The 27216-nt window shown below is 35.6% G+C and overlaps 1 protein-coding gene across 2 annotated transcripts; it reads right to left on the bottom strand.

Moving 5' to 3' along the window:
• Positions 1–258: 258 nt before the first annotated feature.
• Positions 259–27185, bottom strand: LOC112052338 (CTD small phosphatase-like protein 2). 2 transcript variants are annotated; one of them, XM_052886944.1, is made up of 13 exons: positions 26580–27185; positions 24807–25476; positions 23763–23939; positions 22644–22909; positions 19552–19734; positions 15569–15637; positions 14441–14545; positions 13473–13565; positions 12090–12188; positions 10050–10198; positions 9669–9774; positions 8367–8474; positions 259–7715 (listed from the first exon to the last, which is right to left on the bottom strand). In XM_052886944.1, the coding sequence occupies exons 2-13, from the start codon at positions 25450–25452 to the stop codon at positions 7650–7652; spliced, it is 2067 nt and encodes a 688-aa protein (XP_052742904.1). In that variant the 5' UTR covers positions 25453–25476; positions 26580–27185; the 3' UTR covers positions 259–7649. The 2 variants fall into 2 exon arrangements, with proteins under 2 accessions (XP_052742904.1, XP_052742903.1); XM_052886943.1 differs by having other exon boundaries at positions 14441–14548; positions 26580–27183.
• Between the last annotated feature and the right edge of the window lie 31 nt (positions 27186–27216).

The following is a 27216-nucleotide window of genomic DNA, read 5'->3' on the forward strand; positions in this document are numbered from 1 at the left end:
ATTTACTCCACTGAGCACACATGCACAGATTTGTGTTCAATTTAATGATATGTATAATTATGAATTTATGTATACAGTTTTTACAGTTCCTGAACACACAACTCGACTGTATTTAGGTATTATTTATATAAGCGACTCAATGAAATTATGACAATTAGCCACTTTTGTTCGCCTCAGTTTTCGCGCTAGTGACATATCCCTAGTAAAATCTTTGAGATAAAGATAATTAAAGTTACGAGGTATAAAATAAAACAGCAGTTAGGTATATCGCTATCCATATTTAATAGGTTACACATTTGATTACGTTCAAAGTAAACTTCACCTCTCTACTTACGGACTACTATAAAAACATTTCAATTCGCTTAACTACATTTATGCTACACGACGGGGAGTTCAATACTATTGCTATAGTTGTAAGATTTCTATCTATTCTGTACCTCAAAGGTATACATTATGCGAAAACACAAGCGATTTTTTTTTGCTTCTCTTTCGTTCACACGTTCTTTTTTTTTGTTTGTCATAGTTATTTAACTTCCTTTTGATTTATTATTCGTGAGTGGTTAAGCTCTTAAATCCGTAGCGATTCCATGATGTTTACACATTTCGTACCATTCTGGTAAGACCCCAGATTGTGTCAAGCCAGTGCAAGGGACGTCCGCTCGCGACGATGGTTGGTACAAAACTGAAGACTCAATCGTCGAACGATATAAGAGTATTAGGTGTGGGTAGTTTAACTTTCACTACTGTTATGTAAAATTGCATGACTTGGTACAATATGAGCGTAAAATCAGCCGCTGACTTAGAATCATTTTCATGAAAGAAGTCCCGTAAACAAATGACATTATGACCGCCATTAGCAAATGACAATCAGCGCCATTATGACATAAGCACCGCGTCTGGGGGACTTCTTTCATGAAAAGGACTTTACATGGGCTGGGTTTTCTCTCGCGATTCTAAGTGTTTAACAGCGAGTAGAGTAATAATTCATTTTTTAACCGACTTCAAAAAGGAGGAGGTTCTCAATTCGGTCGGTATTTTTTTTTTTTTTTATGTATGTACACCGATTATTGTATTTACAAATTTTTGTATGTTTGAAATAACAATAAATCGAAATAATTCACGAAAACTGTAGCCAAGACAGTCTTTCTAAGTGTTCTAGAATATACCAAACGTATACGCGACTAATATATAACTCTGAGGTATTTAGCTTAATTTACGTTATTTCAAACGAGAGGATTTTCCTCGTAAGGAATATAGGGATTCCATAGAGTTACTAGAGTAACACATTTTAGAAAATTCCTTTCGTTAGAAGTTTGAAAACTTTATGCGACCTTTTGATATGAAAATGTAGCGAATCTTATAATTTACCTATGTTTAGTGGAAAATATATTGTGTACATAACAAAACATTTTAAACTGAAAAAAAAGCTTTTTAACAATAAACCATAAATTATTGTAATAAACTTAAAGTCGTTGTAGCATAAACACTCATCACATACGTTCGGCATGCAAAGGAAATCAGCGAATACGACACGACACTTTTGTCGCGTTGTCGCCGCGACTGTCGTACCCTCTAATTCAGCGATTTTATAAAGAAAAATCTAACACTGAGATTGTATGAAATAAAGGTGGCATAGAGTTCCCTTTCTACATCTATCTTAAACTTAACCAATACAAACACAAATAGGCGGTCACAACAAATAAGCTACATATCTTTTATTAACCGAATTAAAAAAATATAATTTCCAAAAAATTTATATTTATATAAATAAAAAAAAAACATTTCGACGAATATGTCTTGCTAACAAAATACAACCACTAAAAATATAATTGTTTTTTTTTTTTTAATTCCGATTAGCAGCTTGGTATTAGGAATTCGTTTTACAAAATAGTCCAGTCATTTTAGGCATTTTAAACTCCCAATCTGGGGAAAATTTCCTACTGAGCTGAATTTTTGTATACACCTTTATAACGGTGTAAAAATCGACATCGATATCGATATAGCCGGCTCGATATCGATGTCGATTTTTCACATCTTTATAATAACACCGTCATAAAGGTATACAAAAATTTAGCTCAGTAGGATTTTTTCCCCAGATAAAACCTAATATTACTGGACTGTAATCCCATTTTAATTTAATTTAAGTGTAAATAATAAACATTATTTTGAAATATTATACATATACGAAATTTTAAAAAAAAGTCAATTATTTACTCGTATAATAAACGAAATTTAAAAAAAAAATGTCAATTATTTACTCGTATATTAAATAAAAAATGGGATAGATTTACACGTATTTTGTAAAACAAAAATAAAGTTTAAGTACTTGGATTTTAATGTCCCTTTAATTTAACTAAATACATAATATTGCTATAAATATTTTAGAGAGATACTTTTTATAATTCTATAGACGTAAGGCTGAACACAGAAAAGTGACAAAAATATAAAAAAATAACTATAATAAGAACGAACCATTATAAGTATTTTAACAAGCAGTATTAATAAAAATAATAATCTGTTATATACTCAGCGGCACAATAATCCGCCCACTTTAATATACTCGCGTCATATTAAAGAGGGTTTTCAATGTTCTCAAGTTATGACTGAATGAGCCTGTGACTGTTAACTTAAGTTTTCGGCGCGCCCACACGGGCAATTTGTGGAACAACTTGGAGCAATCTGGAGCAATTTCAACCAATATAGGAAAAAAAATTCAAGTCAATTAATAAATTATATTTATTTTGCTACTTGTTGTAAATGGCCTTAGGACTTTAATGGGGATGATGACTAGGTTTGAATATATTGATTTTTATGATACATTCGGTTAAATAAGGCCAATATTAACTAATTTATACATAAAAAGCAAAGATTGACTGGATATTTGTAAAATAAATGAGATTATAAAATTTCAAAATATATTAGAAATCTTTTATCGTAATTAGATGAATATTCATACAGTTTTAGCTTCCTTACATTAGATGTGACATTTTTTAATACATGCACTATAAACATAAACGCACAAATAACAAAGATATTAGTAATTTTGTTTGAACGCACATACAAATCTTACGTTCATTACATTACCTACGACGTCATTAGTTCGTGCCATTTTGTATGGAGCGTTTTTCAGGGATCCGCGGCAGCGCCGCAAAAGTGACCCTTTAAATCCTTGTAGCTCCGAAAGTAATGACCGCAGATACCCTGTTACTTTTACAAAATTGCTTTACTATTAGCATACTCTTAATTTATATACAATTTAAAAACTGTCATCATCCCTATTGTGTGTGTGGTGTCTACATTACATTGAGAAAAAAAAATACAGTCCCTTTTTGGAACCCCATAATTCGCTTCTTAGCCCCAAAACCCCCCTGTTGAGCTATATTTTTATGGACCAACAACTAATTTGCCACGATTGTCGGATAACACTCACCAGTGCTCTAGGGGGTAGGGGCTAGCTACCCCACTCCTAGTTTCCAGGTATCGCAGTAAATTGTTTAGCTGGTGGGAGGCTTCGGCCGTGGCTAGTTACCACCCTACCGACAAAGACGTACTGCCAAGCGATTTAGCGTTCCGGTACGATGTCGTATAGAAACCGAAAGGAGTGTGGATTTTCATCCTCCTCCGAAGAATTTAGTCCGCTTCCATCTTAGATTACATAATCACTTACCATCGGGTGAGATTGTAGTCAGGGGCTAACTAGTAAAGAATAGAAAAAAAAATATAGCCGTGACGTCACAAGCTCCATTCTCGGAATGGAGCAATTATAATTGCCCGTATAGACGCACTTCAAACATGAACACGCAAAGTATAAAGCGCATACAGACGGACCAAACAAACTTACAAACAAATAGCACCTGCTACTTAATTATATATACGAATAGTTACTGAACTACGTAAAATGCTACACATAATATCAAAAAATCTGCAATAATATAACATGATTTTAATTTTTCACTTCATCGTTACCACATAATTATTATAAATTATGAAAATAATAATATTCAATTATAGTTCCACTTAACAAAAAGAAGATAAAAAAATATACTGTTATTTATATTGATGAGTATTTTGCGATTTGTCCGTTAAATTCGATGTAAGTCTTTATACAAAGCGATAAAGGTGTTTCAACGACTTCAAAATAGGAGATTTTGTAGTCGAGTTCCGTATATTTATTTACTTGCAACCAATTATTACAAAATTAGATTATTAATGAAATATACTCAGAAGCACAATTATTCGCCCACTTTAATATCACGCTAGTATATAAAGTGGGCGGATGATTGTGCCTCTGAGTATATAAACGGCAAAATCTCACGTGATATAACGGCCTCTCTGGGAGGCTGTTACTTTAGTTACTTTGAGGCCGTTTATTAATACACTGTTAATTCTTATTTGTATTACGAGTATATTTAATTTAATTATTAATATGTATTATGTCCGACGTCCTCCGTGGCGCTGTGGTATGTGCGGTGGATTTACATAACGGAGGTCCTGAGTTCGATCCCCGGCTAGCTAGTTACCACCCTACAAAGACATCGCCAAGCGATTTATCGTTCCGGTACGATGTCGTGTAGAAACCGAAAGGGGTGTGGATTTTCATCCTCCTAACAAGTTAGCCCGCTTCCATTTTAGATTGCATCATCACTTATCATCATGTGAGATTGTAGTCAAAAACTAACTTGTAAAGAATTAAAAAAAAACAAAAAAGTTTTACTTCAATAATAGTACGCAAATATATCGCTTTGTATATAGACTATATAATTATAAAACAATAGCAATAGCTAGACACTGGCTTGGCTAGACTTCGCGCCACGAAAGAAGTCCCGCGGCTAAAATCTGATCTAAAACTGACATTAATTGATTATAAAAAAATATATATATACGGTCGAATTGAGAAACCTCCTCCTTTTTTTGAAGTCGGTTAAAAACACGGCTAAAACTCACGTGATACTAGGTCGGAGTATGCCCAACTAGTTTCGAACCCATACGGGGCCCATAGTCATGAGCTGGTTCTTGCAACGCGGCACCATCCAAACTGCGAAGCGGCGACGCGACGCGTACAAATGACAATAAGACCGCCATTACCGAATGACAATGAGCCATTAAGGCATTAGCGCCGCGTCTACGGGACTTGTTTCGTGGCGCGGAGTATATTGCAGGCATTTAGCGGTTTATAAAGTGGAGATTACATTTGACATAGTACAGACATCATGTAAAAAAAATATATCGATCGCTTAAAAAAACCCATGCCTCGTAAATTCATAACCACGCTTTTACAATCTAACAAATACAAAAAAAAATACTTTTTAACAAATAGCTTAAATTAAACTTACAAGACCAATAAGAACACAAATTATTACGTAAAAAGAAATATAATCACAGATTAAATAAAGGACTATATTATATACAGGATGATGAAACTACTAAAATGGGTGAAGTCTCTATAAAAAAAAAAATATTTTCTTAAAACTAATTATAACTACACCGTGCGGTGTAACATACCCTTTATATTTGCATAAAAGCAATTCCGGGAAGTATATTTTGATTTGTAGATATTGAAAAAGCCGTCACCATTTTAAAAGTGCGAGATTGTAAATGGTGTCAAAAAAAAAGTGAACTGAAACTATCAATACATACCACGATGTTTCAAATAACGAAAAAAAACACGAAAGCTTTCGCTTGTAATAAAAGCTTTTCCTTAAATAATATGTCATATTTTTCTATGTCAAACTAAATGAAAGGTCACATTTGAATCATCCTGTATATTATATTATATATTCACATATGTATGTAGGTATATTTTGAATTTCACTTAACTATGTCACAATTATAATCTTACAGGTTTACTATCTAAGTGATTTTATAGGCTGCGTCAAGTAAAAAGCGCGCTGTCTAACTTTTTGTATTGAACACGTCAAACGATATGATATTTGAGAATTCGTAAGTTCAATCTCTTGCCTTTACAATCATTATTATGTATAAAAAAAATACTTGTGTTTAAAAAGGGTCGAGATAAAATAAACAATTTATTTTCCTTAGAAAAAATTACATTGATAATTATTTATACATATTTTTTCAAAAACTCTGTCTAATACACCCTTGCTACTATCTCGTAATGAAATCTATCGTATCTTGAAAGACAAATGTACAAGATGGCGTTGGATTACCATGCTCAATGACCTCAACAGTTTCTCCACAGATGGGCCTAGGTACATAATTAGTCAAAGTGGTGGGAATTGAACCTGGGACTTTTCAAATTTCATTTCATTATGTTATAAATAAATATCATACTGTTGATTGTAATTTCGTCCTCATTCTCATTTCAATTACCAACATCGCTCTTTACGGAGTTATATTTTTAGTCAGCGCTCTTTTTATGTGACACGACGTATATACATAATTACTTTTGACGTACACCCACTAACTAGAACGTGTTAAAATCATAACCACTGTAAAATCGACCTAAACACCTACTGTTATTGATTTTATAAATAGTAGTAGGAAAACCTTAGAATACAGAAATCAGAAAGAACTGAAACTTTGTGTATAGAGCTTTGTATACCTACTGTCAATAATTTAATGTAGTTTTTCCAAAATTTTGGACAATCAGTAGTTTAAAAAAAATACACAAGCAACAGAAATGTCAATATGACAGATAGTTTTGACAGAAACACGTTCCTACAGTGAGCGCTAATCTATAAACTGCCGAGTTTCAATAAATTAATCTATTACAATAGTAATAATAATAAATTTATCATTAATAATATTCTTTTTCACTCTAAATAATATAATAATAAACATTTTCATTTTTGAAAAAAAAAATCAATACCGATTCTAATTCTTACACAATTATATAATTAATTTATATAATATATACTTAATTAACAACAAAAAAAGGAAGTTTTTTTAAACTACCCACACGTGATTTTGAAAACGAATCTGATATAGGCCTCATTAAGTTATAAATGCAAAAATGCGTATGTGTGATCTATTTTCGTATTAAAACGTAAACATTGGAAACCGCGTATGTGAAATTTAATTACTTTATGTACCAAAAAGAAAATTGAAACTGAACTAATTGAAAAAAATCTAACCTAATTAGATTAAGTACGTTAGATCTTTTCATTTAGTTCATAATTAAAAATATCTAGTTATTTAGTTTCATTTAGAGTACTTTACTTCTTAAATTATTTAAGAATGAAAATGAACCGGTATATTATTATTATTTATACATCTGTGTCTACATCCGAAATTTTCAAATCCATAACATAGGGATGTTATGGATGTGCTTATTATAAAAAAAAAAAAACAAAATAACATACGCGGTTTTGTAATTCAAATGTAGATACGTAGAATTGCATATCACGGCTTATTCGAGAAATCTAAAAGTTTACGTACCGGTTTCACCACATTCATAGAAATGTTGTATTTAACCATAAGTTTAAATAATTTCTTACTTTATGTCAAATGAAAAAGACACAACTTGTAAATAAGCAATCAGACTTTTATAAGAATGTAGCGAAATCCCCAATTCATAGGTAGTTCTGAAAGAATTTGTTAATGGAAAAGCGATGTATCGATTTTGATGAAACTTTGAACACGTGTGGGCAGATTTTATAGGTACGCTCTCAATGCAAGTGTAAGCTCGTTTAGTCCGGCGGCAGGTAGCTGAACAGTTTGTATTTGTCCCGTATGTACGGCCGGACGTCGTCTTTCTGTAAATTAAAAAAAAAAATGTTTTATCTGTTTTAGAAGAGCCGTGATAGCCCAGTGGATATGACCTCTGCCTTCGATTCGGAGGGCGTGGGTTCAGGAATCTGGTCCGGGGCATGCACCTCCAACTTTTTAGTTATGTACATTTTAAGAAATTAAATACCAAATATCTCCAACGGTGAAGAAAAACCTGCAACGTGATAATTTTCTTAATTCTCTGTGTGTGCCAATCCGCATTGGGCCAGCGTGGTGGATCATAAGCCTACCTTTTTTTTTTATTCTTCACAAGTTAGCCCTTGACTACAATCTCACTTGATGGTAAATGATGATGCAGTCCAAGATGGAAGCGGGCTAACTTGTTAGGAGTAGGATGCACACACTCCTTTCGGTTTCTACACGATATGGTACCGGAACGTTTAATCACTTGGCGGTACGTCTTTGTCGGTAGGGTGGTAACCTCCCACAAGCCAGATCTGGACTAATTAAGAAAACCTCAACCGGCCCAGCCGGGGATCGAAGGAACTCCGTCTTGTAAATCCACCGCGTATACTGCGGAGGAGAGGAGAGGAGGACGAAAGTCGTCAAAGAAAAAAATTTAAAGGTAGCCCGGCGGGAATCAGCTCGCATGAACTCTTCGCCGCTGGTATACTCACAGTGGCCAGATGCTCGAGGAAGGGCAGCAGCTTGAGCAGCTCGTTGTCGCTGCGGTCCACGAACCAGCTGTCGATGGGGATGCCGTTCTCCAGCTGGTAGCCGAAGGCCTGCAATGGAACCGGGTCACAACTTAACAAGTTATAGTAATCGCATAATCGAGTTATCCACGCACAGTAAGAAAGAAAAGAAAGAAAAATATCTTTATTTTTAGGCAGTACCACACATTACAATATTAAATCTATACAAATATTATAAAGAGGAAAACTTTGTTTATATGTATGTTTGTTTGTTTGTTTGATTGTAATGAATAGGCTCAAAAATTACTGGACCGATTTTAAAAATTCTTTCACCATTCGAAAGCTACATTATCCACAAGTAACATAGGCTAAATTTTATTTTAGAAAAAATAGGGTTCCGTAAGATATTTAGGTTTTTCGGACACAAGGTGTCAAAAATCAACCAGAAAAGTAGGGTAGGGGTAGGTAGGAGTAGGGTAGGGGTAGGGGTAGGCTAGGGGTAGGGTAGAGGTAGGGGTAGGATAGTTGAAAGTTTACATCGAGTTTCACGCGGACGATGTCGCGGGCGTCGGCTAGTTCTAAATATATAGCTTATAGCAATAAAAAAAAGACCGCCCTGCAATATGTGGCATAACCTAGAAAAAGGCCCTAACTCAGCATTTTGCTACATACTTCCTATCCAAAAAAAAAGTATGCAGCACTGATTTTCAGTTATGACCCAGTACAGGACTTGTTAAATGAAAATTTATCGTTTATCGTTTACATATCTGATCGGGACTTTAATGGGCATATTCTAACGCCGTTCGTAACCTACTAACCGGGGAGAAAGAACCGACAAGTTTATGGAGCTCTTTACTGAATAGAGGGATAATGTACTAAATCCATACTAGATGTTTACCAAGAAACAAATTAAAAATTCGGTCATAAGCCGCTAGTCTAATCAACTAATTTTAAATTTAATGATAATAAATTCGATTCGATTAATAAGCTAAGAACGCTTAGTTAATATAAATAAAATATTTTAAAATAAATAAGTTATGAAATGACACTCCCATGATATGCGGGCGACAGGGGTAAAGACAGTGCGGGGAAGTGAGGTGTATCAGTCGTGTGTTTTTTATTTATCGCTACACACCCCCGGCCCGCGCGGACCATCGGGAGTATTACGAACGAAGTTGCCAAGCTATAGTACATATTCCTTTATTTTTATATCCATGATCGCAGCCATAACAATGTCGTATCGTTATCGTGTCGTCGTCGTGTCATCGTCGTGTCGTCACGTACCTGCGGACTGTTGTCCACGATGACAGTCTTGCGCAGGTCCCGCCCGAGAATGGACAGATCCTTCACATAGTTCCCGTTGACCAGCAGACAGTGCTCGCGGAACAATCTGGAAAACATCACACTGTTATCTATACTAATATTATAAAGAGGAAAACTTTGTTTGTTTGTTTGTAAGTTTGTATGTTTGTTAGTTTGTTTGTTTGTTTGTTTGTAATGAATAGGCTCAAAAACTACTGCATGGGGTAGGTAGGTATAGGGTAGGGGTTTCTACTTAGTACAGGGGCCCTCAACTTGTATGTAATACTTTAGTTATGTAATGAATCGAGTCGAGTGTCCAGTGGACCCTTGGGGTTCACCCGGGCATCTCTGCTGTAGAGTCACCTGTACTTGATCCAGCGGCGCGCGGGGTCCAGCAGGTTGAGCAGGCGGTCGGCGTAGACGCGCTTGCTGGCCGTGAACAGGATCACCTCGTACAGCCGCGACACGCGCGACAGGAACTCCGCGAAGTGCGGCCGCGTGCGCACGAATACCTGGATCACGACCACAAATGGATCAACGGGTGCCCTCGACGAGTTCTTACTGTGTAACGGTGGATCGATTCCGAGACTTCGTTGCTAACTATGGGCCTCATAAGAAGGCTCAGAGTCACACAGCGGGCGATGGAACGAGCTATGTTAGGAGTATCTCTGCGTGATCGAATCAGAAATGAGGAGATCCGCAGAATAAGCAAAGTCACCGACATAGCTCAACGAGTTGCGAAGCTGAAGTGGCAATGGGCGGGGCACATAGTTCGAAGAGCCGATGGACGTTGGGGTCCCAAAGTGTTGGGATGGCGATCCCGCACTAGTAAGCGCAGTGTTGGTCGACCCCCCACCAGGTGGACTGACGACATCAAGCGAGTCACAGGGATTCGCTGGATGCAGGCGGCTCAGTATCGTGATGTTTGGAAGTCCCTACAAAAGGCCTATGTCCTGCAGTGGACGTCCATCGGCTGATATGATGATGATGATGAACGATGGATCATCACACAAAATAGAAAGAACAATGGCGAGGTTGCATGAATTTTGGGACTAGCAGATAGAAGTAGCGTACATATTGGAAACCCATTAATAGTTGTCAATCGTGATTAAACTAAGAAAAAAACAAATGGTAACCAATCTTGAAAAGCAGGAAGGAAAAAGATATACCTTAAATTAGAAGGTACCCTATCTATGCATACAAATAAATGTGAATTTTATACTGAAAAACACCGCAGCTGAACAGAACAGTTTTACTATACTAAGTCTAAAATTAATCTCGATTCCCGTTCAGTAAAATCTCAATATTTCTTTTACAAGCATCTTATAAAAGAATAGTTTTAATTAATACAAATGTATGAGTGTGACTACCACTTTCGCCATCCTCCTTTGCAAAAATGTAGTTGACTCATACCAAATTTAATATAAACAATATTTAATATATTAATTTCGTGTAGTATATGGAATAAGGGTCCGAAATATATCGATATTATATATTTCGGACCCTTATTCCGAAATATATCGATATTATATATTACGGACCCTTATTCCAAAGCTATGGATTTCTTATAAAACTTAATTTAAAAATCAATTAAAATTTTCCAAACGTCATAAACGCTGTCGTCCATTTTGTGACGTCACATTGTTATTTGATTTAGGTACTAAACGTCAAACTAATTTGTTATAGTGACGTCATAAATAAATAAATAAAAAAAAAATAAAAATAAAAGAGTTGAATATAGACCATCATGGCCGACAGGCGTTTTGGCTCGTTATGTTAAAAACATATTTAAGAACAATAATTTTCATGTAATCAAGTCTCAAAAACTATGATTTTTTTTCTAGTAGAACGACAATGTACTAATTAAGACTATTAAAAAAGTATCAACTAGCCTATACTCAACAAAAAATGAGCCATTTTCCTCTAAAGGTGTGGAAAAATCTACAATAGGGGATCATCACAATCCGGAAGGAGGTATAAATAGACATAATGACCGTCAAATTATAGTAAGCGACACTTTTATAATATGTGTAAATTTTAATACAAGTAACATTTTCAAAGGGGAAAAAATTCTTGGCTCATTGGACCAGATAAAGTGTGACCGGATTGTGGTAAAGACGAGAGAGGCAACTTTGCTTACTCAAGACCTCGAGTTTTCACTGTGTAACGTTGGATAATAGAACAATGAATGGATGATAGAACTTTGCAAAAATGTAGGATAATTACACATAAAATAAATCACTCGAAGAGTGACAATTGTGATAAAATAACAATACTTAAAACTTTTCTTACCTTCAAGATTAGTGAGTTTTTCCTTGTGACGTTGGATTCATACAAAAATCTAGGATTTCTTTTTCCTTGGTTTAAATATTAGTATAGATAACAGATATACATAATACATACCGTATATCGGCAATCCTGGAACAACACCGGGAAGTGGAAGCTCGCGTCCGGAAGGTCTTGCAAGGAACAGTGCACAAGTGTCTCGTCGAGATCCAAAACCTGTCAATAAACAATCATAAATATCAGTTTTTTATTAATTATAATTATTAATAATTATCACCTTTGTCTAATAACATTGCCTCATGTTTCAAAAGTGTTCGTAAACTAAGCCTAATTAAAATAAATTAAAAAATAATCGTCGCCGTCGTTATCAACCCATATACGGCTCATTGCTGAACTCGAGTCTCTTCTCAGGGGTTAAGCCAATAGTCCACCACGCTGGCCCAATGCGGATGCAGGTTTTCTCACGATGTTTTCCTTCACCGTTTGAGACACGTGATATTTAATTTCTTAAAATGCACACAACTGAAAAGTTGGAGGTGCATGCCCCGGACCGGATTCGAACCCACACCCTCCGGAATCGGAGGCAGAGGTCATATCCACTGGGTTATCACGGCTCTCACGGATTTGATTTTTAACCATGTGAAATTCGTATACTTTTTCGAACTTTTTGCCTTCATATTGACACAAGAGCTTATATTGCTTCAGATTTAATTTAATTTACTGCGAAAATCATAACCAGCACCGACAGGATATAAATAAATAAAAAATATTCGCCAAAGGTAATTTATGTTAGATCATGATCATATAGTTTTGACAGAGGGGTAACCTTTAGCAAGGTAGGTCTTAATAGAAGGTAATAGGGATGATGGCAGTTTTTTAAATTGTATATAAATTAGGAGTATGTATGTAAAGCAACTTTTTAAAAGTAACAGGGTATCTGCGATCATTACTTTCGGAGCTACAGGGATTTATAGGGTCAGATTTGCGGCGCTGCCGCGGATTTCTGAAAAACGCCCCATACAAAATGGTACGAACTAATGACGTCGTAGGTCATAACGATCGTTATATTTGTATGGGCGTTCAAACAAAATTACTAATATGTTTGTTATTTGTGCGTTTACTTCATTTATCAAGATTTTTAATAGATTTTGAAATTTTATAATGTTATTTATTTTGCAAATATTCAAACAATCTTTGCTTTTTATGTATAAGCTATATTAGTTAACATTGACCTTATTTACCCGAAAGTATCATAAAAATCAATATAAATTTATTGATTTTTTCATGAATGATGACTAGGTTCATCATCATGAAACTAGTCATCATCCCCATTAGTCTTAGCACTGAACAGATGTAGGTGAAATTTGGTATAGAGATAAATTGGACCTTGAAGCGTAAGCAATTTTGCATACCGATTTTTATTTTACGTACGAATTCATGCATCCTGTGGAATTTGTAAAAAAAAACATCAATCGATCGTAGTCTTGCCAAATGACTCACCAGACTGAAGTCGGGACTAGTCCTCGTCTTGAGCGGCAGCGCGGGGTAGCGCGCGCGCAGGGCGCCTGTCGCCACCGTCTCCAGGGGCGGCAGCTGGGGACGTATCAACATTATCAGCCAATGTTAACAGTTATACAACCAGGCTCCTCACGTTGTAGAAGGGGGCGCTGGTTTACTTAATGGGTTAAGATAAAGGAGAATGGCGAGGTTGCATGTATTTTGGGACTAGCAGATAGAAGTAGCGTACATATTGGAAACGCATTAATAGTTGTCAATCGTGATTAAACTAAGAAAAAAGCAAATGGTAACCAATCTTGAAAAGCAGGGAGGAAAAAGATATACCTTAAAATTAGAAGGCACCCTATCTATGCATATGTGAATTTTATACTGAAAAACACCGCCGCTGACATACAACTGCGTGATTGCTTTATAAATACGACAAGGCGTTTCGGTCTCTGGTAACAAGTAGAACAATCTTACTAGTATAGAACTAGTCTTGATTCCCGTTTTGTAATCTTCTCATCTTATAAAATAATAGTTTTAATTAATACAAACGTATGAGTGTACCACACTTCTGAGTGTGACTCCCACTTTCGCCATCCTCCTTTGATAGCTACAATATAGCTCTTTTATTTTAGTAAGAGATCCGGCATAAGAAATACATACCCTCATGAGTTATTTATTTGGGATAAATATTAGTACATTTCTAATGCCGGATCTTAACACTTTCGCTGCGGTACGAGGCCAATTGACCTCGTACATCTAGTGTATTCAAGAGTTACGAGGTCGATAGACCTCGTGCCGCACCAAAGGAAAGTAAAGAAATTCAGTGCCGCAGCGAACGTGTTAAACTATTTGATGTGATGGGACGAGAGAGTGATATTTGATATTAAGTTACTGTTGACAAACATAGACAATTATCTCGAGCTGGTGACGTCATTCCGTGCTGATGAAGAAGTGTCCAGTACCTGCTTGATGAAGAGGTAGGGATCGAAGGCGTCGGCCCAGGAGGACATCTGCTCGCAGTCGGCGCGCGCGCACGACGAGATCACCGCCGCCGCCTCCTCCTCCTCCTCCTGAACACACAGAACAAGATGAGAAATAAATAACATCAAAAATATCTAATGTTGGCTCCTATGTGTCTAAAAAGCCAAGTTCTAGTACACGAGTTCGTTATCTACCCATTTTTGGTTCACTGCTGAGCTCGAGTCTCCTCTCAGAATGAGAGGGGTTAGGCCAATAGTCCACCACGCTGGCGAAATGCGGATTGTCAGACTTCACACACGCAGATAATTAAGGAAATTCTCTGGTATGCAGGTTTCCTCGCGATGTTTTCCTTCACCGTTTGAGACACGTGGTATTTAATTTCTTAAAATGCACACAACTGAAAAGTTGGAGGTGAATGCCGCGGACCGGATTCGAACGCATACCCTTCGGAATCGGAGGCAGAGGTCATATCCACTGGGCTATCACGGCTCTCTAACGACTAATTCTTACTTACGAGTATAAAGGCTGAACACAATAACACCATTCAAAAAATGTGTATTTTTTTAAATAGTTCAATAAGGTTTTACTAAATTGAAAAAAAATTATCATATTATTTTTTCGAGACGTAAATACCTAAAAATTTCAATTTTTAAATATTTTTTTGACAATACGAGTCAAAACACTGTCAGCCCTGATGGTCTATATTTTATCAGTTTCATGACGACGCATAAACAGTAAACCATATCCAAAGGGGTTTAGTGTTTGTCAAAATTAATAGTTATTTAGTGACATCAAGTAATATTAAGATGTCACAAAATGAACGAAAGCGTTTTTGACGTTTAGAAAAATTTATAAAATACATAATTTTTAAAATTAAATTTAATGTGAAATGCTTGATTTTTTATTAATGAAACTTCGTTCTCGTGAATAACGCTACCCCTAGCCTAAGTATCCTATAGCCTAAGTTACCTCTCCACACAAGTTTCAGCCAAATCGTTATCATTAATTTATATGTCCTTTTTTAATTTTTAAATACAAAACACTATTAAAAATTTAAAAAGAGAAAAAAATGTATTATTGAATATTTAAAATGACATAATATAATTTACCTCTATATCCTGAGTAGGCTCGTCGTGGCAAGTCAAAGAATTTTCATCCACAACTACATCGGATGCATTCTGTAAGAAAAGGTTATTTCAATATTTGACTAATGAAAATGAACTAGAATTTGTAAATAAATATTAAGATTTAAAAAATAGTGGTGTTGTTGTAACCATAATTTTTCAGAATATGTGATTAATTATGTGTTGTGTCATAATTCAGTTTACTACCAGTGGCGAAGAATCCATACAGGCTGATTCCAATCGCGTTACCTTTGGCACGAGTCAAAGGACCTCACCTTATTTGAATTCATTCAGTAGTTTTAGCGTGATGCCCGAATAACAAAAAAACACGGACAGACAAAAAATCGAAAATAAATATTTTTACTTTCAGTATCGATTGTATAACGCCCCCCTCCCCCCCAACAAAAAATTTCAAAATATCTTCAATGTACAGAATTTACAAAATGTACAGAAGGCGTATTATAAGTATAGATTGTAGATGGCGCTGGCTTCCTTTATGCCACGCTAACGTTTGTTGTTGTTGTTACAAATGGTATAAGTAAAATCTCAAATTGCAAAGAAACGTATAGAAATCGACCAGTTTTATTATATTTATAGATAATATAAATATAATATATTTATAGATAATATAAATATAATATATTTATAGATAATATAAATATAATATATTTATAGATAATATAAATATATATGACTGCAGTACCAATCCTAGTACTGTTACAATTAAAAATTCTTTAAACTAGAAAATATGACAACGGAGGTGCACTGTAACTTTAACATTGTACACCAAAATATACAGAGCATCAACGGCAAGGAATTAGAAGTTGAACTATTTGTAGAGAAATTCAATATACACATATTATGTATTACGGAACACTGGCTCACAAAGTCACAACTATCAGTACTTGATATTAAAAATTTTTCATTGTCAAGTGTATTCTCCAGACGGGCTGGACATGGTGGCTCTTTAATACTTTTACTTAATAACCTAAAATACAAGGATAGAAAAGACATAGTTAGTCTTTCTGTGGAATGCATTGTTGAACTATCTTGTGTGGAGTTGGAACGAATTGTTATAGTATGCGTGTACCGACCCCCTCCTGCTGACTTTGATCAATTTGAAGAGGTAATGGAGGATGTAATGAGACGTTTGTGCACATCTTCCAAACAAATACTGATTTGTGGCGATTTTAATGTTGATATTCTAACAGAAAACTCAAAGTCTGTTAGATTTCTTAACTTATTCAAATGTTTTGATTTGACTCATGCTTTTAATGAACCTACTAGGATAACGGCTACTTCAGGGACATGTCTGGATAATATATTTTACAATTGTGTGATTGAAAAAAAGATGATAATAAATAAATTAGACTCTGATCACAGTGGTCAAATAATAACTATTTTAAACAATAAATCCAATAGCAACCAATGGTTCAAGTATAGGCCGATAACTGAAGGTAAATTAGAGCGATTTAAAAGCATAATTTCTTCAAAAATTCCAAGTCTTTCATTTGAAAATAGTCACCCAGACAGGCTATTTGGTACGCTGTTCAAGACAATAGACAAAGAGTTTTGTAAAATTTTTAACTTTAAACGTATTAATGTTACTCAAAAATTAAAGTTTAGCGAATGGGCTACTGTAGGCATTTACAAAAGTAGAGACAGATTGTACGAGTTGTACGAGGAGAAACAGTATAATCAAACGCGAACATATTTAGAACATGTAAAAAACTATTCAAAAATTTTCAAACGTGTTTGTATTCTTGCAAAATCATTACACATCAAAGATAGAATAATAAAATCTGAAAACAAGGTACAAACAACCTGGAACATAATTAATAAAGAATCAGGCAAAATTAGACCACGTGATATGAGTTTTGAATTAATTGTCAATGATAAAAAGATAAACACCGATAACGAGGTTGTTAATGCCTTTGAAGACTTTTTCCAGAATGTTCCTATCTTGTTAACAGATTCACTGGACTCTTCTGCTACGGAAGCCCAGAGGATATTAAGAGGCCATGTTAAAGAGTGCAACGTTCTTTTTGAATTTCATCATATAACTGTATCAGACATTAAAAAAACTTTTAAACTGTTAAAATTAAAAAGAACTGGAGACATGTGGGGCATGTCAGTGAAAGTAATATCTAACATCATTGATGTCATTGCTCCCCACTTAGCTATTATTTTTAATGAATGCGTGGATTTGGGTATCTTTCCGAACCTAATGAAACATGGCAAACTGTTACCACTTTTTAAATCAGGTGACAAAACTGATGTTAATAATTATAGACCAATTACAATACTGCCAACACTTAGTAAGGTTTTTGAAAAAATCATTTTAAATCAACTTTTAAGTCATTTTAATTTAAATAATTTATTTCACCCTGAACAGTATGGTTTTACTAAAGGTCGCAGTACAACTGATGCAGGTGCTAAACTTTTAAAACATATATATGATGCATGGGAAAATGCTAAGAATGCTATTGGTGTATTTTGTGATTTGTCCAAAGCATTCGATTGTGTTGACCATAACATTCTTTTACTTAAGTTAAGCCACTATGGCATAAAAAGTGTTGCACTCGATCTCATCGCCTCTTATCTTAGTGATAGAACACAAAAGGTATGCATAAATGATTCAAAGTCTCGCGGTTTTTCTAACACAATGGGCGTCCCACAGGGTTCAATTCTGGGTCCTTTTCTATTCCTAGTGTACATAAACGATTTACCACACCATGTTAGCGGCATCTGTGAGATAGTACTGTTTGCTGACGACACATCCCTAATTTTTAAGAGTGACAGAAGTAAAGATAATTCCGACGATGTAAACCGTGCCATATCGCATGTGTCGCATTGGTTCACTGTTAACAACTTACTTTTAAATGCAAAGAAAACTAAATGTATTGAGTTTTCATTACCAAATGTTATAAAATTAGATAAGTCTATAATGATTAATGGTGAAACACTAGAAATAGAGAATTCCACAGTTTTCCTGGGAGTGACCTTGGATTCTAAACTTCAGTGGGGTGCTCATATAGAAAAACTGTCAGGTAAACTCAGCTCAGCTGCTTTTGCAGTGAGAAAAATAAGACAGTTTACTGATGTTGATACAGCTAGACTTGTTTATTTTGCGTACTTTCACAGCGTAATGTCTTACGGTATTTTGTTGTGGGGCAAGGCTGCTGATATACATTCTATATTTGTACTTCAAAAAATCACGCGAGTCCCTTCGTCAAAAGTTTAAAGAAATAGGCATTTTAACAGTAGCCTGTCAGTATATATATAACAGTATAGTTTATGTGAGACAAAATATTAATTTGTACAAACGAAAAGGAGATCTAAACCCACGTCTTACTAGACACGGGCATAAGTTAGTTATTTCTGCATATCGTCTCCAAAGAGTTAAAAAATCTTTTGTGGGTTTGGGTGTACTCTTCTATAACAAGATCCCCAAGACTGTGATGGACTTGCCAATGCACAACTTTAAGCAATGTGTTAAAAAACATTTACTTAGTCAAGGTTACTACACTATTGATGAGTTCCTTAACGACAAAGGTGCTTGGAGGCCATTGGATCAGCTTCCACCTTCACACAGGAAATAAAACTATAAGAAATTGTAATTTAATTGTTATCAAATGTAAATTGTAATACTGTATGACTTTTTCAAAAGAGCAACTGTTGAGTTTCTTGCCGGTATCTTCTCAGCAGAACCTGCCTTCCGAACCGGTGGTAGAATCTTTACAAATAGTCAACTGACGTGTCAAAAGTGCTTGTAAACTGAGCCTACTTGAAATAAATGAATTTTGAATTTGAATTTATAGATATAATATAGATTGTAATAAATATGTATGGATGTATGAGAAACCAGAGTTTGTATCAAGCGGTATGAATTTTGTCAAAATTCCACCCTTCGCCACTGGTTACTACAGATGTCTTTAGATTACGTTTATCGTAACACATTAACTTACCCAGCCCGCCCCCTCCGCCGCCAGGCTCTGGCTGATCTCGGCCAGGAAGCCGGTGCTGGGGCTCCGCGCGGACAGCGCCTCGAGGCTCTCTATGGCCGTGCCCTGCGTGTCGCACGTCGACGATATCTCGCACTCCGCGTCGCGCACGTAGTTGTCCTGCTCGAGCATGGACACGAAGTCCGGCTGGGAGGACATAATATAGCTTTATTTTTTTTTTTGAAGTGAAACTTCTTTAGGCGCATGAGGGTGAAATTTTTACAGATGTAACGTCACGCCGGTATGCAACGGAAGTTTCGAAAAAGAGAGAAAGAGCGATCGAGACCGATTGAGAGAGAGTAAGACAGGGCGAACGTGGCATGAAGCAACTAGCCGTGGAGTGAGAGTAGGGAGCGAGCAAGTGAGAAAGATTGAGAGAAAAAGTGAGACAGAGCGAACGTCGTATCACGCACAGTGCTATGGAGTGAGAGGTGGGAGAGAGTTATAGTGAGAAAGATTGAACGAGAGAGAGAAATCGCGCAAAAAAAATAATTATAATTTACATTAATTTTCAACACGCACGTTTTTTTACGCACGCATTTTTTTTTGACGTGACAACGTCTTATAATTTGACTAGCGGACGCCCGCGACTTCGTCCGCGTAAATTTCGATGTCAACTTTACTACTACCCCTACCCTACCCTACCCTACCCCTACCCTACCCTACCCCTACCGTACCACTACCCTAACCCTACCCTACCCAACCCCTACATCTACCCTACCATTACCCTACCCTATCCTACCCCTACCCCCACCCTACCCTTACCCTACCCTGAACTTACCCCTACCCTACCCCTACCTTACCTACACCCTACCCTCCCCGTACCCTATCCCTTTCCTACCCCTATCGCACCCGTACCCCTATCTCACGCCTATCCTACCCGTACCTCTACCCTACCATTACCCTACCTCTACCCCTACCCTACCACTACCCTAAACTCGGCCCTAAACCTACCCTACCCCTACACTACCCCTACGCTTCCCTACCCGTACCCTACCCTACCCTGTAACTTCTCTATCTTACTCCTACCCTTAGCAAAATCGGTCCAGTCCTTCGAGAGTAGTGGTATGACCAAGAGAAATAGAGACTTCTATGCTAATAATATAAAGAGGTAAAGTTCGTGTGGTTGTAGGAGGTAATCTCTGGATCTACTGGACCGATTTGGAAAATTGTTTTACCAATAGAAAGCTACGTTATTTGCGAGTGTCATAGGCTATGTTTGATCCCCATATTCACACGGGAACGGGAACTACGTAAATGAAAGAGCCGGGCGTCATATAGCGGAATTTCTGCGTCTTTTAGAAATTTTGTATTATCTCCGAAACTATTTAAGTAATTAACATACTGTAAAGGGCAAATCTTATCTCCATAATATCCTTGGGATTATTAAATAATTTATTTTAATAAGGATTAAAGTTTAGTTGTATAAATAATGACGTAAACCTAAGTATATAAAATTAATAATTTTTAAAACACAAAAGGTACTATATCTGCTAATATATAGAAGATAGATATATGGTGTCGCAGACTTTTTTGTAGAACTTTTAAAGATACATAAAGCCTCCATACATTAATTTCAATTTTACACAATGGTAAGGCAGCGCATGCGAATAAGTCTGTTTAAGAGGATTTTCGGTCCGACCTGTATGACAAAAACTGTGATAACTCGGCTAATATATATGATACCAATATAAAATATAGCCTATAGCACTCCCCGATAATGTAGCATTCTACTGGTGAAAGAATTTTTAAAATCGGACCAGTAGTTCCGAAGATTACCCCATTTAAAAAATGTGACAAACTTACAAACTTACAAACTTTACCTCTTTATAATATTAGTATAGAGTATAGATGGAGCTGCAAAGTCGAAAAAAGATGACATCATGCGATGTATACTCGTATGTTCTCTCGCTCTAGGGTTGCCAACATTTTTTACAAGAAATAAAGTATATTCTGATCTATGAAGATTATTAAACAGTATTTTAGAAAAACGAACACTTTCTTTTGAAAAATGCAACCATTCCATCAGTATTTTCTTATGACGTTGTCACGTTCAACTATCGTCAGTAAACCGACTTTATAGACAACCGTTTTTTTGTTGGTTTATTTTGTCAATGTTTTTATTTATTTTTTTTTTATTGTTTTTCTGGTTTATTAACTTACAATATGAACTATTTTTTTATGTTATCATGGCGATCTGTTTGTAAGCAACAAGCCACTTTTCTGTCTGATTGTATTATCTTGGATCATAGTTTTCTTTGGGAACTGTAGTTTAAATCAGTGATAAGATTCACATAAATTTGTTTCCTAAGTCAGGGATGCCGTCAACCCTCGCAAGTAGGATGATCAATATTTGAAAAATATTGATGTTAATATTGTTGTCATAATTGATATATAATCATCACAAACCAAATATCGATTTTGGGTAAAATTGATAATTTTAGCAGTGACAATTAATAACACAATAAAATACAGTGAAATCATTTGAAATTTGTTATATATATAGACTGTGAACTGTAAACGCGTTTTTTGTACCAGCACTTTAATGCATTCATAAAATACGTAACTTGTTTTGTACATTGCATTGGACGTGAGGTCGTATGTAACGTCGATGATCGATTACATTAACATTGCTGTTACGATTTTCCTTTGATGTTGATGTTAAAACATCTGTTTTTTCTTCTTTTATCAAATATCGATGAAGCAACCCTACTTGCAAGTCAAAGCCAGCGCAAGCCCATATTTGTAGACTGGTAATCTTTCCTATTGCCACCTCATGCTGCACTGGGTTATCTGTTGTCGATAAACAGTTTTTGAGTTTTTTGAGTTACTGCCAACTGCCACTGTTTGAGTGGACAGTTAAGCCATAATATGTTATAATTTAGATTTAATGTGATATGTGGCATTACTTAAAAATAAAGATCTTTTCTTTCTTTCCTTTTTCTTTCTTTTTATGCCAATATTAATGAAATGATATAATAATATACAGCATCAATACTCAACAATGACTAATTAATTAACATTTCTAGTATTTACGAAAACAATGATTTAAATACCTGCACATATTTTTCTGTAGAGTTAAGGAACTCGCCACAGGAATCCAAATCGTCAGTCGTAGAAGTCGGTTGATACATCTCAAGGTCGTTGCTGGACTTCCTTCTCTTCTGTAATTTCTTGTCACCCTTGGACTTCCTCTCCTCTCTGTCTGTGGTCATTACTTTGGCAGCTTTGTCAGCTAGGAAGTTGATGTCATCGTCTTCTGTTGTCAAACCATTGGTCAAATTGTTGGACAAGTCGTTGGTGATTAACCTTGCACATTCAGCTGTAACCAAAAAAAATCACTGACCTCTACTGAATAATAAAAGGACGCACAAAAATGTAGAAGATTTCATTTAAAAAGTGGCCAATATTTCTTAAACTGTCAAAGCAACAGTTTTAGAAATATTGGTAAAGAAAAATATACCTAAAGGCCTTTAAATATAGTCCAATATTCAATAAAATCCCAAATTCAGAGCAAATTCAACCTTGAGAATTGAGTTTAAGGTTGAATTTGCAAATGAGACTTGAATTTACTTAAATTGAGTGCCAAAAAGTTGTGTCTGGCACTCATTGAGTGGGGACGCTTTTTGGTTGCTGATTGTGTATCCATTGATATCCATTGATAGATTGATGAATAAAATATATAAAATAGATGCAAGTATTATATTTTGAGCATTATTTTTTATCAACACTCTGTGTTGTTCCCAGTGTCTTTGAGCAGTTTATAAAGAGATAATTTACCTGAAATTAAGACTTATGTCAGGAATTATTTTTCAACTCAACCAATTCACTCTTTACTACATTGTATCACCTGAGTGGTTCTAGTTCCCGTAGGAATACGGGGATAAAATATGGACTATCTTTCCTCTTTATAGTAATAGTAGGATGGACATGACATCGCTCAATCTTGTGTTACTCTAGGTGGCTTAGTAAAAGTCGGAGTTAGAGAGCGGAAGCGATCGGGCGGGAGCGACTGGCGATAAAGGGCGCTTTTATTTGTTAATTAAGTTGTCCTGACAAAAATAATGTGAATCATAACCTTTATTCAACATTGGTTTTCTTATTTTTAAAATCCACTTCTTGAGTTTTTTGCTAAAAATAGATTTCGTCAGTGATAAAAAAAATCAATGAAATACCTATAGCCATCAAGTCGTTCAAGCAGTCATTGGGCAGGCACAGATCAGACGACTCCACCTCAGAATCTGACTCAGTCTTGGGCAGTGGGAAGTCAACGTACGTAGTGGTGTGGGGCTCGTACATTGTCACGTCGTTGTCTTCTGTGAAGCCATTCATAGGCTCCGGCACTGCTGGAGCTGTGGAACAAATATCAAGTTTATTGTTGTCCTAAATAAATGAAATAAATAAACTAAAAATTATTGGATAGAAGCAGGCGGTACTTTGCGGAATTTCATCATGATTATATAATGATTTATATATTTGCCCGGGCGGACAAAATAAGACAGGTGGCCGGAGGCAATTGGGCAAAATCTGCAAGGGATAGGGAGTTGTGGAAAAGTTTGGAGGAGGCCTTTGTCCTAGGGGACAAACAGAATGTATATACAAACTCTGAATAAAGGTTTTTATTATTATTATTATTTATTTGCCATCCTCCGCAAAAAGCATACATAGAAAGTATTTTGTCGGACCTGGGTGACGTTGTCGCATGGGTTTGTCGACTTTTTGCAGAGGATAGCAAAATAAATAAATCATTATATAAACTAAAAAATGGCCGTACATATAGATTTTTTATTGCTTTTAACTGTCTTTTTATTGAACTTCGAGTAAGGTTTACAATTTTCTCAAATACAACTAATCTGCAGTATAAATTTATACAGATGGTCTATATTTCTTTGAAAGAAGGTGTATTTATTATATAACTAACAACACTTTAGAGGAAAAATATTCAAATAAAATTATGAGTGCTACAAATTCAGTCGTTTACTTTTTACATTATATGATGGTATTACATATAAGTAAAGCCTGATAGACATTATCTTGGGTTCTATTTTTTATATATTTCTATTTTGCAATCATACCCCAGTGATATCAGATGGGTATAACCTATAATAATAAAAATAAATGAAAATTTTAGTTGATAGGTTATACCCTTTTTTGGCAAAAGGCAAAAAAGGGTATAACCTATCAACTAAAATTTTCAAAGACATGATATAACAAGTTACCTTTAGCCTTCAATTTCTTCTTAGGACTCTCATTGGTAGAGCTGACTGCTATTTTGCTTAACTTCAAGGAAGGTACACCCATCTGCCTAACTTTACGTATGGGTGAACTGTTCAACGAAGCAGATTTGTCCGGTTTATCCATCCGTCTGGTCTTCCTGGGTGAACTTAGAGCTGACGAGACAGATTCAGTCTTCCTGAGCTCCCTATTCAGAGAACTTTGCCTTAGCTGCACACTTTTAGTTGTCCTCACATCTTTGAGTTTGGTTTTTGACGTCGTTGACACTTTATCATTCTGTGTCTTTGGTTTTATCGACGTCATATCCTTGTTGGAACTTCTTACGACAGTTTGAAAAATAGGCTTCTTGGGTTCCTCTTTCAGTTTGGTTTTCTTGATATCAACCGGCTTCTCCATGCTTTTAACTGTTTTAATTCTTACCGGTCTTGTTTTAAGGTCTAAATTCTTTTGAGATCTTGTAATGCAGTGGAAGTTTGGCCCGGAGACCAGACCATTGTCCACTTTCAGTATCTTTTTCCAAGATGACTTGGTTTTTAGAACAGTTTTTAGTGGTTTCTGTTTTGATTTTGTCACCCTCTGAGTGTTTCTGGTTGAGAGCGGTCGCTCCCTCTTCCTACTTCTTAACCGCATCGCAAGTTTAAGGTAATGCTTAATCTGAAAAGATCAACAAGTATTTATATCACACTAAGAGTGCTGTAACCAGTGGCGTGCATAATGTTGTTGACCAAGGTATGGTATGGTAAGGTAAGACAATTTAACTAAACTGAGCAAAAGTGCATTGGATAAGCATTAACATGACATTTGTTAGGGTATGCAGTACTTTAATGCATGTATGAAGTGCACGCCACTGGCTGTAACTACTACTGGCTTTGACGGCCTCCGTGGTGCAGTAGTAAGAGCAGTGGATTTACAAGAGTGAAGAAGAAGAGGCCCTGGGTTTGATCCCCGTTGGGCCAATTGAGGTTTTCTTAATTGGTTAAAATCTTGTACTTCTAACTCCAAACATTGTGAGTTAGAAGTACAAAATTTTAAGTCTCCCCAGTTACATAGATGCGTGGTCCGACCCCCACCTAAGGGCACTTTACGCATCTCTATTTTGGCATGGCCATAGGATCACCCGCACTTTGATTCAGAGACTTCATAAAGATTCCATCTGAATTTAAGTAATAATGAAGTAAGTCATTCAACAGAAATGAGAATATTTTCAAATTCAAATTTCTTTTAATTTTATTGTAGTTAGTACTAGCAGACACCTACCACTTCATGCATGTGAAATTTAGTTTTTCAATGTATGTTACTTTATAACTTAACCTATCTTCCAGTGAAAGTCCCATTAAAATCTGTTCAGCATTCCAAAGATAAGCCCAAACAAACTACAGACAAATGAACAGACAGACAGACGAATTTTAAAAAAGCTTAATTATGTTTTAGTATCCTGTAAATAACTGTATGAACTATGAAAAAATGAATCTTGAATTCATACACATACAATTGTATTTAAATGTATGTAGTATTGATTATGTATTTCAACTAATATTTAAAAAAAAATCTATTTATATACTAAAAAAATCTATTTATATACCTAATTATCTTCTTTTCCTACTCATTTCTTTTAGAATTTATTAATTGTTTTATGTGATATTTCTAGGCTCTAGCTTCGAAGCCTGGTTTGCAGCCTTTTTCTTAATACGCGCGGTCTGTGCCGATAGCTATAATACTATACTACAGTACTATAATTATATAGGTAATATACTTACATGAACTCTATAGCATTAGAAAGTTAAGTCTTACTCCACACATTTAACTGATGTAACACTTTATATTTGTGCATTGCGATTATTGTTTTCTATTCACTAGCTTGAAATTGGTAGCGTACTATATATCTTTCAATTAAACACGAAAATTTGTTCGCAAAAAAATATATTCTCAGGCCAGCAGTGGCTTCGCGCCTTTTTACTGCGGCAATAATTTACAGAGTATTTCTCTGCCAAATTTAGTTAAATAGCAACGGAAACAACTAAATCGGTAACTATACTCAAATTTATCGCTGGAAAACTAAAATAATCACTGAATAACTATCCGGAAAATAAAAAAAGCGGCGGTGCTAAATTATTGATTTGTGCGCCGCTAATAGTTTGACACTCTCACTCATGCGTACAGTTTATTTATCGCACAATCCAGCAAAACAATCTCACGGGGAAAAAGTAAAGGCGCTTCGCGATTATCACGTAATTTATTACATTATTTTATGCATTGAAAACACAAAGCCAAACAAATGTCAAAATGGCGGCGATTCTTTTCGTAGTGAAGATTTTTTTCTTCAGATGGCGTTGCGGTACTGCGCATGCGTTTTAATTTTGCTCTGAAAAGTCGATAATGCACTGCAGTGATGCA

This window comes from Bicyclus anynana, chromosome 18 (assembly GCF_947172395.1).
Source record: "Bicyclus anynana chromosome 18, ilBicAnyn1.1, whole genome shotgun sequence".
Classification (NCBI taxonomy): domain Eukaryota; kingdom Metazoa; phylum Arthropoda; class Insecta; order Lepidoptera; family Nymphalidae; genus Bicyclus; species Bicyclus anynana.

What these genes read in the sequence shown, in the direction of transcription:
- LOC112052338 (XM_052886943.1), bottom strand. Translation starts at nt 25,452, where the DNA reads ATGCGGTTAAGAAGTAGGAAGAGGGAGCGACCGCTCTCAACCAGAAAC. An exon ending in CTACAGAAAAATATGTGCAG is followed by an intron (nt 19,735 to 22,643) that starts GTATTTAAATCA and finishes ATGTCCTCCCAG; the next exon opens with CCGGACTTCGTGTCCATGCT. An exon ending in TCGTGGACAACAGTCCGCAG is followed by an intron (nt 8,475 to 9,668) that starts GTACGTGACGAC and finishes GTTCCATTGCAG; the next exon opens with GCCTTCGGCTACCAGCTGGA.